Source organism: Zootoca vivipara, chromosome 15 (genome assembly GCF_963506605.1).
Source record: "Zootoca vivipara chromosome 15, rZooViv1.1, whole genome shotgun sequence".
Taxonomy (NCBI): Eukaryota; Metazoa; Chordata; class Lepidosauria; order Squamata; family Lacertidae; genus Zootoca; species Zootoca vivipara.
In genome coordinates this window covers 11,719,598-11,735,763 of record NC_083290.1, presented here as the reverse complement: position 1 = coordinate 11,735,763, position 16,166 = coordinate 11,719,598, and the positions used below count along the sequence as shown (strand labels likewise).

The window sequence follows — 16,166 nt, the reverse complement described above, 5'->3', positions numbered from 1 at the left end:
CTTCCATATAAGACTTATTCAGTACCTCCTTTTATTTCCCGGAAGAATAATGAAGATAAAACAAAGGCAGGCGCTGAGCTGGTAGCACTCGTATTTGGCCCGGGGTGGGGGAGGGTGTAGCACTGAATGAAGAGCACAAAAGTGAAATTTAGAAAGAAGGGTTTGTAACCATATGAGCTGACCCTGAGGTCAAAATAAGGGGTTGACCCATCACGCTGTGACATTAAAAAACAATAAAATGAGTTGGACACAAAAGTCCATGCAGTGTTTCAGTTGATAAGTAAGCACCCTTGAGTCCTCTCAGGAGGAGTTTGAGCCTTTTATAACTCAGGTGGACAAAACAGGTAACTCTTTCTATGGAGATGTGTCTCACGCTAGAGGACAATATGCAGTACAGGAACAAATTGGCGGAGGATAGCCAAATGGAACCCAGCCTACCGGTTCAGAGCAGTGTACCACTGGGTACCAGATGCACAAGAGGATGTTGCTTTTGTGCTGCCCAGGTGGACCTGACTGGTCATGGATGAAAAGGCTTGGACCATGGCTTCATTAACCACATTAACATTAATCACAGTTAGAAGACTTCCAAACCCTTGCAGCCTTTCCACAGGAGGAGGAAGTGTGCTGCTGGCCTGAGGCTCACTGGCGTGTCCTGGCTCATTCACATCACATCACACTGGTTTAGTGTGATGTCTGAATGCAGCCAATATGTTTGAACTTCTTGGTTCAGGATGCACATGGATAACTTAATAGGTTCACTTTGCTTTTGCTTTAATCTTTGGCTGAAGGGTTCTGAGCTTCCCTGAGATGAGAGAGGGCTTCAGGGAGGGATATCCAAGCCAAATGGAATTTGCAGGGAGCAAGACTGCATGTGTTGGGGATGGATTGTCATTGTGCTTTCTCCTCCATCCACTTGACCAGCCATGCTATGGTATTTTAGAATGATCAGCTTCGCCTCAGAGGGAAATGAAGCTGCAGTTGTGTTTACTTATTGATCGCACTTTATATTCTTATGCCAAAACTTCACCGTGTTTCTTTGCAGGCCTGAGATGTTCGAGGCTGCAATTAAAGAAAGCGCTGCTGCTGTTCCAAGTCCTCAGAGTGAGTTTTGTCTCAGAGTTAAGCCATCAGTGGCGCCGACTTCATTGCTTTCGTAAGATGGCAGCACTGATCAGGAGTAGGGAACAATTCAGGGGAGTGAATTAAAGTAATCCAAGGGTTCTGTGATCGTGTAAATCAAGTCATTGCTTTTGGGCCTTGCACCTCAGAATAAGGAAGAGTCTTGTGTCTTGAAAGTGCTATTAGATTACTATATCAAAGAAGTGACGAGAACTGCAGAGACCAAGTTACTGGTCTTCTGCTCTCTTCATCTTGGCTCTCATTCCAAGTGTAGGGGTTCTTGGAAGCTCCTCAAGCCAGGACTGTCTTAGAGCTTGGCAAGACAACTACCAATAGGCTGCCACCACTCCCCGCCCGTACAACCCCGTATAAGTTTTAGGGAGTCTACTTCAACCCTTATCTGGGTTGCACGACTTGGCTCGCAAATGGTAACCCAATTAACAGCAAAACAGTCAGAAGCGGCCAAATGGTCCGGCGCTAGACTCGGCTTCACTCATTCAAAGGCAATTAAGACAAAGCAAGAAATACTTCTCAGTACTTATTGTAGAACAAAATACTTATAAAGAGGGTGCACGTTTCTTGCAAAGCATACAAATTAAAATAAAAACATTATTTAATATCACTAGCTAGTGTACTTACTCTTAAAAGTCACTTGAATATTAAATCAGAAAGCCTTTCCATCAGGTCCCTGCCCTCCAGCAAGGAGTATGACTAACATCCTGGTAAACTTCCAGTAATTCTCTCAACAACAGACATTAGCATCGATAAAGGTTGCCAAGGGACAGCGTTTGCATCTCTAAATGTGGAATATATATCCCCCTTGACCCCACGAAGTATTGTGATCTTAAACCAATCGAAGGGATTCAGCCAAGATCCAATGCTTAAAGCCCTAACCCCTAATTCCCCATATCAGAACAATGTACTGCAGCTGTGAGAATGTTAATTCACAGACGCCCAGGGGTAGGAATCCCTATTTCCAAGGTCTGAGATAACATACATCCCGGACCAACAGACTAATTACAATTGACTGCTCTTTTACAACCCAGGACCCAAATTACCCCAGCTGTAGTGGATTTAACATTTAACCCATTTAACGTTGGGACCCAGATAACATCTTCTTCCTTCCAGACAGAGCAGTAAATCACATCCAAGCAATTAAGGAAAACAAAAAGGGGAACGGTTCTCTTTAAATTCTCTTTAAAGGAGAACCAAACACACATTCATTTAAACTACGCAGGGCAAGAACCAAGGTTTAATCCTTCCCCAAAACTCCCCTCGCACTACACCAAGTCTCTCTAGCTAGCTGTCAGTCTACGTGTGCAGTTTCCTCCCCTTCCACTGCCTCCCTGGAGTGCTATGACATCAGATGTGTTCTGAAATTCAAATAGGGCATAGTGCACATGAGGAAGTCTTTGTTAGGAGAGTTCCTTATCCTTTTGGAGTGCAGAGTCACTGCCATCCTCTGCAAGGAATAAAGCAGCACTCCTGTTAGAGCGTGGGCAGATTTGGCACTGGATATGGTTGGATGGGGGCCAACAGCTGTCCTCCAATTAGGACTTACTTATATCTGCCTAGTATGTTGGCCACTCTTGAGTTCAGTCTCATTTGTTCTTGATACTTTTTTACTGAGCAGTACTCACAATACGAAATGAGGTTCAAGTCCTTTTAGTGTTAATGCTTTGAATACATGTGTTTTATAAGGAAGAACAAGTTTATCAAACACCGTGGTAAACACTGTAAATGTGCCTGATCCAGTGGTGAACACAGCTGCTGGAGTGGAAGATCTTAACATCATCCAAGTGACTATACCAGGTACTCTGCCCATTTTTTCCTACCCTGCATTTTCAAAAGCTGTTTTAAAGACAGTATCTTTTTCCAGTTCAATATTTTTGTTCCTGTCATATTTCTAATTCTAGTTCATGTGCCAGCAGACATCACATAAGATACTAGTCATAATAAACCGTATTATTCTGTGTTACTTGCGAAAGTATCTTGAAGCTAAACTCCCAAGGGCTTGAAAGAGAAGAAGCAGACATTCTTAACTATTGCCAATAGTTCTCACTGTGTAAGTTAAATGTGGCAAAGAAGCCCCATGTTCCTTACTTTCATTTCCCAGAACAAGTAATGCTGCAAAGACAAGGGCTACCCTTATTGATGGGTTACAGGAACTAAAAGCAGCTTTCCCGAGTTGGATTGCCCTGCTTACTGGAACACGCTGGCTTCCCACCTGCCAACCGCAGACTGTCCTTAGAACTTTTGCACAAGGGTTTAAGATAGAGAACTTCCTTGCTATATTTCCTATTGGAGAATGAGGGCTGCAAAGCAATGAAGTGACTGACCTTCCCCAAAGATTCAACTAGGGGAGAGTGCTGGTAGCTGCCAGGTTGCTAACCAGCTGCCTCCCTTTCTCCATGCTTCCATGAGGTTCCCAGCTTGGAGGAAGAGCTTGTCAATTTTTTATTCTTATTTTGCATTAGTTCACTTTTTTCAGTTGCTCCAGAAAGGCACCAAGTGGCACCTGTATATCTGCTATGTGCTCTTTCCTTTAATCTTTCAGGCAAGGATGGAGCGTGTATGGCCTCCAATTGTTATTGGTTAACATCTCCATCATCATTGACCATTAACCATGCAGCTAGAACAGGCATCCCCAAACTTCGGCCCTCCAGCTGTTTTGGACTACAATTCCCATCTTCCCCGACTGCTGGTCCTGTTAGCTAGGGATCATGGGAGTTGTAGGCCAAAACATCTGGAGGGCCGCAGTTTGGGGGTGCCTGAGCTAGAAGATGTAGCCCAACATCATCTGGGGTGTGTGTGCAGGTTTCCCTGCCCTGCTTTAAAGTTTAGTGACTTAAGCTAAAGGAAAGAGAGGACTTTAGCAGCAGGTTCACCTGGTAGAGACATGCCCTACAGGGCACTTAAGAAAGTGGGCACACACTTGGCTCAGGCTCTCTCCTGCCACTCCTTTAAACCCCAAAGGACTAACAGCCTTAAGGCTGAGAGGGAGTTGATGATAGGACAGCAGCAACTCTAGAGGAGTAGAACAGGGCTCTTGAAATAACTAGACTGACTTAAATTGGCTTTGCTCACGTTTAAACAAGATTTGTTTGTTTTTTAAAAAAAGGTTCAAGTCAATATGATTTCATTCTTGTTTCTTCAAATTTTCCAGACGATGATGAGAGAACATCCAAAGTAGAGAAGGCCCGACAGCTGAGAGAACAAGTGAATGACCTGTTCAGTCGGAAGTTTGGTAATTTTAATTTTGCAACATAGACTCTGCAATCCAAGGTGTAGTAGGCCTACCTTTGAGGCCTGAATTGAAAGAGGACTGAGCTGTAAAAGTCTGAAGCTGCAGGAGAGCCGTTTATGCTTCAGACAGTCAGAAGTTGGGCCTTGAGTGCATGTGTCCCTGCACACCTAGCCAGCACCTGTTTTCTGTTGTTGGTTGGTAGGAGCTCTGGTTGACAGGTGGTCTATAAATATAGTAAATAAGCTCTTCCTTTTGTACTTCATAATTGAAGGAAACATTTCTGTTCCCTCTTTCCCGAGTTCTATATGTAATTCCACTTCACTGAAAAGCATGTATTCAGTCGTTAGAAAATAGCTGTCATTTGATGCTTCTTGAGTTCAATAGGCTGCTTTAGAGGTAAGCAGTTCTATTATATTATATATGATCATTTATAAAAATACACGTTGGTTTAAGTGCAAATTATCATGTTTGTGTTAGGTAGTTCATGTTGCAGTCTCCATGCAGCCTTGGATGATACAATGGGAACGACTTTTGACACCTGTAATTTTAATAACAGTGGGGTAATTAGTTAGATGCAACTTAATACCAATGGTCATCGAAAGACTGCATTTGAAGAAAAACTGCCAGCTGGTGTCTGGTGGATTTCATACATCTGATTAGTGATGGCAAACAAAAGGGACTATTTCTTTACACAATGCTTGATTAACTTCTTGAACACAACACACAATAACGGCCATGGGAGTAGATGGCTTTAAAAGATGCTTAGCAGAGCATAGATCTACCGGAGGCTATTAGTCATGGGAACAAAATGGAATCCTCCTGATTCCAAAGTGGCGCGAGACACTGTATACCATTAGTTGGGAGGCAAATGATGGGGAAGGCCTGTTGCCGTCATTCCCTCCGTGTGTGCTTCCTATAAGCATCTTCTTAGTCACCGTAGGAAACGGGATGGACCTTTTTTTTTTTTTACTCTGATCCAGCTGGACACTTCTTCTATAGGCGCCGGTACTCGCCATAAAGTTGTTACACTAAGCGCCACACTTTTTAACAACAAAAGAAAGAGGTGCTGTTACTGCGTACCCTTGAGTACTGTTTTAATCAGTATTTTTACAAACAGCACTTCCAAAAGCTTAAATGAAGATGCCGTATATACTCGAGTATAAGCTGACCCGAATATAAGCCGAGGCACCTAATTTTACCTCAAAAAAACTGGGAAAACTTATTGACTCGAGTATAAGCCGAGGGTGGGAAATGCCAGCAGCTCAGCAGCTACTGGTAAATTTCAAAAATAAAAATAAATACCACCCTATGCCTTTCCCAGCTGTCGGCGGAGGGGTGGGGGGAGAAGCGGCGAGGAAGGATCCCTTCCTCGCCGCTTCTCCCTCCCCATCGCCTCTCACAGAGCAGCGCTTCTCCAAACCCCCGGTCCTGTGCCTTTCTCTGCCACCGCCTGCCTCACTTGAATATAAGCCGAGGGCGGCTTTTTCAGCACATTTTTGGTGCTGAAAAAGTAGGGTGATACAGTACTCGGGTATATCTAGTAAGTGGAAGGATCCAGTCCCAGAAGGTCAGCAAAAGCACATCTCCGTTGAAGTTGATTCTGTTTTTATAATGATCCTGCCCTTGTTACTATGTAGCATTTTCAAGTAAACTCTGCTTTCCTGGTGGCCTAGCGTGAGGACAGTGCAACATAACTCTCACAACCTCTCTCTCTCATCAGGGGAAGCCATTGGCCTGGGGTACCCTGTGAAAGTCCCCTATCGAAAAATCACGGTCAACCCTGGCTGCGTGGTGGTGGATGGGATGCCCCCTGGAGTGTCTTTCAAAGCTCCCAGTTATCTTGAAATCAGTTCCATGAGGAAGATACTGGATTCAGCAGAGTTTATTAAATTTACTGTCATCAGGTATGTGGCTTTCAACTGCATTCTCTATAATAGTGATTTTCTTTTTTCTTTCTTTTTTTGTTGGTGAAGATGTAAGGTGAGGGCTTCTTATTCTGGTCCTGGTTGATGGATTAGACATGCAGTAAAGTTAATGGGAGAAGCTGCCACTGTTTTCCATTGCAACCAAGCTAGGGCCAGTGCACAAGACCAAGAGATCCTATTGTGATCTCTACGGCTCTCTTGAGCCCTGTGTTTGCTAGGCTCAAACAAGCCACTAAACTGAAGCTCCATATTTTGAGGCAACATGTTCCTCCTTATGAGGTCTTGTGGGGAAAGAGGTGACTGCTGCTTAGGATCATCCCAAAGGCATCTGAGCTGCTGTACTCCCTGCCTTCCAATGGAGAAGGATCTTCAGAAGCATTTAATACAATTGTTTTAAAGTCCAGGCCAGCTTCCATTACGGCCAGTTTTGTCCTACAAAGTTCCCCATGGCCTGGTCCAGCATACCTAAGAGAGTGTGCCTTCTTCCCTGTGCCCCACTGCAGTGTTGAAAGATCAGCTGAGAATGGGCTCTTGAATGATGCCATCATACAAGCCAAGCTTGTAGAAGGATATGGAGAGAGGCATTCTCTGTTGCTGCCTCATGATTTTGGAACTCCCTTCCCTCGGATGTTCAAACTCTGAGGCTCTTTGTTTTCGAGCCACTTTAAGCAGTACAAATTCGGGAAAGCAGCTAATTTATGGTATGGTGCCTTCAAGAGTTGTTCACATCTTTAAGGGCTCCTGTGACCCACATTGGAGAGGACATGACCAAAATGTTCCCCCTCGCCCTTGCAGGAGGTGAAACAGATTTGGAGAGCTGTTACTAAATCAGCAAGGATGAGCGGATATTTTCTTAAAGGTTTCACCAGCGGTTGTGTTAGGAGCAGGCAACAAGAGCTTACTGGAAACCTACTGTCGTGTTTTCCCGAAAATAAGACATACCCATAAAATAAGCCGTAGCAGGATATCCCAAGCATTTGCGCAATATAAGCAATACCCTGAAAATAAGACATAGTGATAGGCGCAGTTCTGGAGGGTATCAAGGAAGAGGCGAGGCTGGACGCAGCGCCTCCCGGCAACAGCTCCAGCCCCTCCGGCAGCGCCCTTAAGACAGCCTTGGATAGGCGTGGCTATACAGCATACCGGCGCGGAGCAGTAAAGAAGACGGGCAGCAGCTGGAGGGAGGCTCCTCCAGCGGGAAGGAGGCTCGGAGGTGACCGGAGAGGTGCGGGCAGCCCCATCAACGAGGTCGGCTCCCCCTGCCAGGTCCTGGTCGCTCTGTGCATGTTGCAAGCTGAGGAATAGAGGGAGACATAGAAAGTGAAAGTTTCCTCAGTGAAGTGGGGAGCAGGACGCTCTGTTTTAGGAATTGTGTGTCCTCAGGGGGAAGAAGTAAAGCTGTGGCTGCCGTTTTACTCAGCACTGTGGGTCTCTCTCCCCCAGCACCAACCAGCAACAACCCCCAGACAAGATGAGTGCAAAAAGAAAGCGCTATTCTGTTGAGTACAAGAAAGAAATTGTGGAGGACTCCCAGGGCAAGAATCTTACGGCTTTCTGCAAGGAGAAGAAGTTGTATATCCGAATGGTCCAAAAATGGCGGGCAGAATACAATAACCTCAGTCTACAGGCGGTCGTAGGAAATGCTAAGAAGAGCAAGTGCGGTTCAGGTCGGCAGCCTTTAATTCCTGAGCTGGAAGACATGATCAGTGAATGGATCGCTGACAGGAGAGCAAAGGCTTTGGTTGTGCGCAGGGCTGATATTCAAGCATTTGCCCTTGAAATGGCACCACAATTCGAAATAGCCGCTGAATTCAAAGCATCGCAGCACTGGCTGGATAGCTTCCTTCATCGATATGAACTGTCTCTCAGAAAATCAACAACACTGTTAAAGTTGGAAGATGCTGAAGTTGTTAAGCGAGCCCTTGCATTCAAGTCCTTTGTTGATGGCATCGACTTTTCTAAATACCAACTTTGCAACATGATTGCTATGGATGAAACTGCAGTGTTTATGGGTCAAGGAGCCCAAATGACAATTGAACAGAGGGGTGCCTCCTCAATCTACGTTCCCTCCACTGTTCACGAAAGTTCACGTGTTACCTGTATTTTGGCAATTCGTCTGGATGGAAAGAAAGCCCCACCTCTTATCATCACTAAGGGCAAGAAAGAGAAGATTGAATGTGTTTCCGACATTTATGTTCTGGAAACCGAAAAAGCCTGGTGCACACAAGCAGTTATAAGGAAGTGGCTTGATTTAATGCTGCCACTTGTTATGCGAGGTGGCCAAAGAGGTCTGCTAGTCTGGGATTCAGCCAGCACTCACCGTGCTAAAGACATGAAGAAGTTCCTTGCAGAGAGAAGAATAGATCAAATAATGATTCCTGCAGGAATGACTGCCTATCTGCAGACTCTTGATATTGCAATAAACAAGCCATTCAGAGACTATTTGCATATGGAAATTAATGACTACATTGAAAACAGAATGGCAAGAAATCAGCGTGGAAACTTTGTGAAACCTAGCCTGCAAGAGGTCGTGATGTGGGTGAAGAATTCATGGGATAAAATCACTGACAGTGTTGTTGCCAATGCACTCCGAGCAGGTTACATGGATAAGAGCTGCTCATTTACTGAGAGCTCTATTGCTCGACATGAAAGACTGGGGCCAATGGTTCTAAAGGAAATGGAGTCGCAAGAAATTCAGGATGGAATTCCGGGTTTGGAGAGTTATGACGATGTTCCAGAAGAAGACGATTTAACTATATTTGAATAAATGTAGATTGCTGTACCATGCTTAATAAAAAAAAAAGACATCCCCTGAAAATAAGCCATAGTGTGTCTTCTTGAGGAAAAAGAAATATAAGACAGTGTCTTATTTTCGGGGATACACAGTGGTTGCTACTAAGGACGTTAGCCATATATGAAGTGGGCCTATTGAAAGGAATAGAATGTTTAACAAAGTTCCATTATTTTCAGTGGGTCTCCTGAAAGTAGGCCTGTATTTACTAGATAAAAAGCACTAGGAGCAGAATTTTGAAGAGAGAGTCCACCCCTAACCTAGCAAAGATATGAGGGTAGAGAAAATATAATAAAAATGGAAACTGGAAAGTATACAAAGACAACTGGAGAGTAAGTAATAAAAATGGAGTCAGTTGAAAATTTTCAACTTATATATGAATGCAAAGCTCAGGGTCACGTAAGTAATTTATTCATGTTGAATGCTTTTTTTCTTGGACCTTGCTGGGAGGCTTAAGAATTGCAGTACAAGATCTGTGGCTTTATGCATGCATGAAAGTGAAAGAAAATTAAACTCAATGAGAGGATCAGAGTGCATATGTGGTTATACAATTTGGCACCTCAGATTGTTATGTCAAATCTGTAGAACGTTAGGATTCTTATGTAAACGATCCCTTATTGAAGTGTTGCATTCTGTGTTTTCCAACAGACCATTCCCTGGACTTGTAATGAACAACCGTAAGTATTTCATTACTAAGGCTTAATATGTCCTTCCTTCTATAACTGGGTTGTCACTATGATGCTGCCAATGACACAGTCTAGCTCTTTCTTAGCATTTTATACCTGTGACCAGAGAGAAAATGACAGCGTATAAATCAGGCCATCCCCAAACTGCGGCCCTCCAGATGTTTGGCCTACAACTCCCATGATCCCTAGCTAACAGGACCAGTGGTTGGGGAAGATGGGAATTGTAGTCCAAAACATCTGGAGGGCCGAAGTTTGGGGATGCCTGGTATAAATCCTAAAGGGGAAAGGATTAAAAGGGAGTAGGTTAAAATTAAAAGGGAGTAGGTTAAAAGGGAGTAGGTTAAAATAGGACCATAAAGAAGGCTGATCGTCGAAGAATTGATGCTTTTGAATTATGGTGCTGGAGAAGACTCTTGAGAGTCCCATGGACTGCTAGAAGATCAAACCTATCCATTCTTAAGGAAATCAGCCCTGAGTGCTCCCTGGAAGGACAGATCGTGAAGCTGAGGCTCCAATACTTTGGCCACCTCATGAGAAGAGAAGAATCCTTGGAAAAGACCCTGATGTTGGGAAAGATTGAGGGCACTAGGAGAAGGGGACGACAGAGGACAAGATGGTTGGACAGTGTTCTCGAAGCTACGAACATGAGTTTGACCAAACTGCGGGAGGCAGTGCAAGACAGGAGTGCCTGGCGTGCTATGGTCCATGGGGTCACGAAGAGTCGGACACGACTAAACGACTAAACAACAACAACAACAGGTTAAAATTAAAAAAACAACTCTTTGGAATACTATTTGTCTACTGCATCTTTCAAGGGATTGCTAATGTTTTGCTTGGTGCATACTGACATGGAGTAACATTGTGGTTTTAACATGAATACATTTACTAGTATCCTTGTATGCTGACCTTACTACTTCTAGAAATTGCTGAGAAACCAGAATCAGAAGCACCAGCACCAGCAGCTGTGCCAGTCCCTGAGCCAGTGGCACAAGGTAGGTGTTAATTTTTTATTACACTGCCCTTAGAAGTTGATAACATGGTTGGTAATAAAGCCCTTTTTCAAGGTGGAGCAGGGGTGCGGATGGGTGTGAAGACCAGATATGTGCAATAATACCAGGGTGGAATTAATACACTCCACTACTAGTTTAGTTTGGTTTGTGTGAGAAGATGGACATTCATTTTTATTGATTTATTTCATAAAATTTATAGACCACTTCATTGTAAAAAACAAACACACCAAAACGCCTCAAAATGGGTTTTGCTAATTCTTACAGGGGCTTTTCAGAGAATACACGTTATATTGCTGCCTCCGGTTACATAGTCGATCATGTTTGCTGTTGTAGTTAACAGTACATTATATGACATAATGCAACTAATTTTATGAGTTTTCCCTTTTTTTTTAAGATCCAGTTGAACCAGACCAAATAGTACAAGTATCTGTGGAGGACGGTAAGTGTTTGTTGTCTGATGAGTGGAAAGCAACAGTTATTTGAAAATATCTCTCTCTCTCTCTCTCTCTCTCTCTCTCTCTCTCTCTCTCTCTGGGAATATTTATTGAATTTTATAACAAATAATGGTACAACTCTCATTCCATCACGTTATTTACATTTATTTTCCCTCCCTCTGGACTTCCCTCAACTCCCCCTCTGCTGAGTTATTTACTTTTATTTATCGTATCCTGCTTTTCCTACACAAAAATAAAATCCCTTATCATTTCTCTGAAATATCTGTTACTCAAATTAAATTGTGAAAGTTTATTCAGATTCTGCCAGTGAATCCAGTACATTCTGTTGATTCTGCAGATAAACTGTAAATGGTTCCCAGACTCTTTGGTAGTCCTTTTTGCCCTTCTCTCGTAGTTTGTCTGTTAGCTTAGCCAATTCTGCATAGTTCATCAGCTTTTCTTGCCATTGTTCCTTTGATGGTATTTCTTCCATCTTCCAATATTGTGCACTCAAGAGTCTTGCTGCTGTTGTAGCATATATAAGTAATGTCCATTTTTCTTTTGGTAGCTCTTGATTTGAGATACAGTGGTACCTCGACTTCCGAAGGTTTCAACTTACGAAGTTGGCAAACCCAGAAGTATTTTTGCCACGTGCGCGTTCTGTGCCTGCGCAGAAGCGGCACATGCGGTCTACGTATGCGCAAATCGCGCTTCGCGCATGCGCAAAATGAAGGTTTCGACTTACGAAGAGCGTCGCGGAACGGATCGCCTTCGTAAGTCGAGGTACCACTGTACCTAACAAAAAGGCTTCAGGGTGTTTAACAAATTTCATTTGAAAATGTATCTCGATGCCCACAAAACCAAAAGGAAAAGAGCAAGTTGAAGCCCAGCACTGCTCTCTTCCCTCTGCCCCTGTAAAGTTGCTTGCTAGCTTTTCAATTTTTAATTTATTTTTATTGTCTATAGCTCAGTTGCTAGAGCAGCATGAGACTCTTAATCTCAGGGGCATGGGTTCAAGGCCCATGTTGGACACAAAAGATTCCTGCATTGCAGGGGGTGGGACTAGATGACCCTCGTGGTCCCTTCCAATTCTGTGATTCTATTTTATGTATTTCCATACTGTTTAATATTCAGAATTTCTAAGCGATGTACATAAAATGTGTTTTTTTTAAAAAAAAAGGCAAACACAAACCCACACAAGAGTATAAGAACAATTAAAAGTAAACATAAGACCAGAAAGCTACTATCAAAATGGCTGCTGAAATAGCCATGAAGTAATTTCAGTGAAACGATTTGTAGCTCCGCCACTCTTGTTTGTGGTTAAAGATTCTGGCGGCCCATTCTTAAATTATGTGGTATGATTTTCATTGGTTGTTTGTGTTTGAATGGTGAATCATTTTCCAGCTGTGGCTTTTCTCTCTTTCAAGCAGCTGCTCTCTATAGTTCACTGAGACAAAATTACTACCACCTGGGAAACAAACAATCTTCTTAATTAAGTTTATGCTGGAGCTTTGTTCCTCCTTGCTCATTTCCAGAAATTGCAATTTTCATTTACATTCTCAAATCCCCTTCCCTCTTTCTTCAGCGATCTTAGAATTGTTGAAAGGCATCTAACTATCCTTTTTTCCTCCACAGATTCGGCACAGACTGAAGAAGACACTCAAATAAAACAAGAGCCAGACCCAACGTGGTAGACCTCGCCAATATTTAGGGTAAAAAAGTCATGAAGAAAATGGAGCGGCGGGTGGTATGCAGATGATTTTATAGATAGAAGGTGGATTGTACTCGTTAATGTACAATTCACAACCCACGTTGCATTCATATTGGCCTGTGTAGATTGCTTAACTCGACAATACCCTGTTGCAGTCTTCAATTTGTGCTCATTTTGTCCCTGGGCACACTTCATTTAGTTTTAGCCCAGCTGAACCTTTAAAAGAGCGAGCTAAATGAGTGAAACAGGTTTAGCATGTCAAGTAGTCATTATTTTCATTGGACTTCTAGCTGCACTCGATTTAACTTCAATCCCTGCCATTTTTTTTCCTCCTCACTGTTTAGTCAGAAGCTTCCAGGATTGCGAAGAGTTTGCTGGGACGGCCCTGAGCTGTGTAATATAGCTGTATAAGAGAAGTACTTTCTATCCACCCTCCCCCACCCTCCTTTTTTTTTGTATTTTTAGATAGAAATGTCTACTCTGTTTAAAAGTCCTGATAATTGACATGAAGCAATGAAATAATATTCACAATGGCTTGTTTTATTTTAAAAGATTTAATTGGAGGAACAAATGCTGGATACATGGCTTAATGATTGTTAGATTTTAATATCAACAGGGACTTTCAAAAATATCTGCCTTTCCAATTAAGACAGTCCATTAGATATCGAAGAAGAAAGAAATATGCCTATCGTAGTTCAGGTTTTATTTTTTTCTCCCAGTGGGAGTGGGTGGGAGTGGGAGTCGAAATTGTCTGCTGAATTTTTCTTTCTCTTTCTCCTTAATGGTTAATTGGATAATAGTATCTGTATATTTGAAATAATTTTTTTCCTATGATATATCTCTCAACTCATATGTTTTTAAAAAATAAATAAAAACTGGTTTTCCTGACATCTGCAGTGTTACTTATTTAATAACCTGGTAGTCTGTAGTCTTTAGAGAGGGTAGTGGGAAGGATAGCATTAATTTCGAAGCAACGAGTGCATGTGTTTAGATTATAGTAGTTCTGCATACAAAGGTTCAGCTATGAAGCTGTTGAGGCCTTAAGGCAGGGGTGGATGGAAAATAAAGCAGGGTGGACCACTGACCACTTTTGAGTTAGCCACATAGCAGCAGAAAACTGTTTCCTTTCTAAGAATCCTTGGCTAGGCAGAACTTTGCCATTTAAGCAAAAGTACACACTTGTTGATTGCTTAACACTTAGTTACACCTCTACTGTTGGACTCTGGAGAGTCATACCTTAACACAGCCTGCTCCTGCTTCTTAAACTGCTGTAGACTACTGATACGCCGCGAGTTAAATCCTCTTGTCTTTCTGCAACATGTTCAAAAATGGCACAGTCCCCAAGAAGACATAGGAAGCTACTTTATACCAAGTCAGACCATTGGCCCATCTAACTCGGTATTGTCAACATGAACTGGCTTTTTAAAAAGTCAGTCATTAAAAAGACTGAAAGCAGAACAGAAAACGTGTTCTAATTGTTGCAACCAAGAAAGCTTTAAACTACCAAGACTGATTGTTAGTTTATCATTCATTCATTCTCAGTTTTCTTCACAGAACCGTTGACTTCAAACTGAAAGTAATACCAGTATTTCTATGTCACATTTCCTTCCATGGCAAATGAAAGTGGTTAGATTAAGGAGAATGCTGTGAAAATTTTTAAGATGGGGAAGGGAGGTTAAAGTTCTTAAGAAGGAGACTGTGAAGATCTTATGGTGGAGACTGAACCGTTAATAAGACAAAGAACATTCAGTATGGCATACGTTGCTGGGCATTCCATTGACAGTTGACATCTTACAGCAATTATTGGATGAGCAATTTAAAAAGATTAACACTGAGATGGATGCAATGGTGAATGAAAACGAGTCAAAGAAGGATGAAAAGTAAAATGGAATTGAAGAGGACAGACTTCGGAGAACATTTGTAGAGTGCCCCTCTCATTGTTAACATTCTGGAAAAAATATACAACATTCTTGTTTGCTCAGGCACGTGAACTTTCTGACGGTAAGAACTGTTTTACAGTGGAACAGACTCCCTCGGAAGGTGGTAGATTCTCCTTCATTGGAGGCTTTTAAGCAGATTTAATGATCATCTGTAAAGGGATTCTTTAGTTGTGATTCCTGCATTGCAGGGGGTTGGACTAGATGATCCTTGGGGTTAGCTTCCAGCTACCAAATCTGTGTGCTTTCCCACATAGCATTCAGAAAAAGTTGCACTGATAGTAGTAAAACTTAGCAGTTACAGGGGCGAAAGTTCCTAAATTGTTGGCACCACGCCCTGATAAGAGACTAGAAAGAAGAAGAAAAGGTTGCAGTGTGTGTTGGCTGTGCAGCGGTGTGCAGTGTGTGGTGTGTCTGCTTTGCAAATATGCTCATGGGTCTCAGAAGGTGGGCAGCCAAGGCTTATATGGTAAAATCGACCAGCTAGATCAGGGTGAGAGGAGGCAGACAAAGGCAAGTCTTCATATCTATTATATATTTAAAGCACACTCACTAAGGGCATGGGAACTGTAGTTCATCCCTCACAGAACTCCCAGGAGTCGTGTGCTTGAAATGTGTTGGTTCAAGTTGATTGAAAAATGGGATCTGCTGGTTTTGTAGTGGAATAGCACAACACAAGACTTAATAGACCCATATTTGGTAGTATAGACTTCATGCAAAGCTATATATTTCTTTTTTTTAAAAAAAAATGAGATACCTAATAACAGCACATTCAAGTTTATCAGAAACCCTGTGTCATTAATAGTTTATATTTCTTGATACCGCAACATTTCCTTCACTGAAAACCTACATTTATATTTAAGATGATGCTTAAAACTCTCTTAAAGATTCCCCCCCCCCTTCAGAAGCTGTTCTTCGCAAAAGCTTCTGAATCGACAGTAAGAGCTGTTCGGCAGTGGAATTTGCTACCAAGGAGTGGTAGAGTCTCCTTCTTTGGAGGTCTTTAAGCAGAGGCTTGACAGCCATATGTCAATAATGCTTTGATGGTGTTTCCTGCTTGGCAGGGGGTTGGACTGGATGGCCCTCGTGGTCTCTTCCAACTCTATGATTCTATGATCTAAAAGACCCATTCTTACCCAACTTCCACATTTCTGACAAAGACAAAAGTCCCTAAAATACCTATAGACATTTGCACTTGGAAGAGGGCAGGTTTTAGAAATTCCCAGCGGTGAGGAGATTGGATTCTCCTTCCCCCAGGCCCCATCCTAGTTATTTGATTTTCCAATCTTAACATCCCTCCTTTCTG

General features: G+C 42.6%; 1 protein-coding gene across 8 annotated transcripts in view; it reads left to right on the top strand.

Moving 5' to 3' along the window:
- The window catches only part of GTF2I (general transcription factor IIi), a 64,151-nt gene extending 50,338 nt beyond the window's left edge, over positions 1 to 13,813 (top strand). For 7 of the 8 annotated variants that reach the window (XM_060268366.1, XM_060268365.1, XM_060268364.1 and 4 more), the window contains 5 exons: positions 1,043 to 1,101; positions 2,821 to 2,931; positions 4,286 to 4,366; positions 6,087 to 6,270; positions 7,735 to 9,517. In XM_060268366.1, the coding sequence (XP_060124349.1) occupies positions 1,043 to 1,101; positions 2,821 to 2,931; positions 4,286 to 4,366; positions 6,087 to 6,270; positions 7,735 to 9,058 (1,759 nt within the window). In that variant the 3' untranslated portion in view covers positions 9,059 to 9,517. Of the gene's footprint in view, positions 1 to 1,042; positions 1,102 to 2,820; positions 2,932 to 4,285; positions 4,367 to 6,086; positions 6,271 to 7,734; positions 9,518 to 9,730; positions 9,760 to 10,688; positions 10,761 to 11,172; positions 11,218 to 12,847; positions 12,925 to 13,267 lie in introns of those variants that run through there. The other variant, XM_060268367.1, reaches the window with a different exon arrangement.
- Positions 13,814 to 16,166: the final 2,353 nt, after the last annotated feature.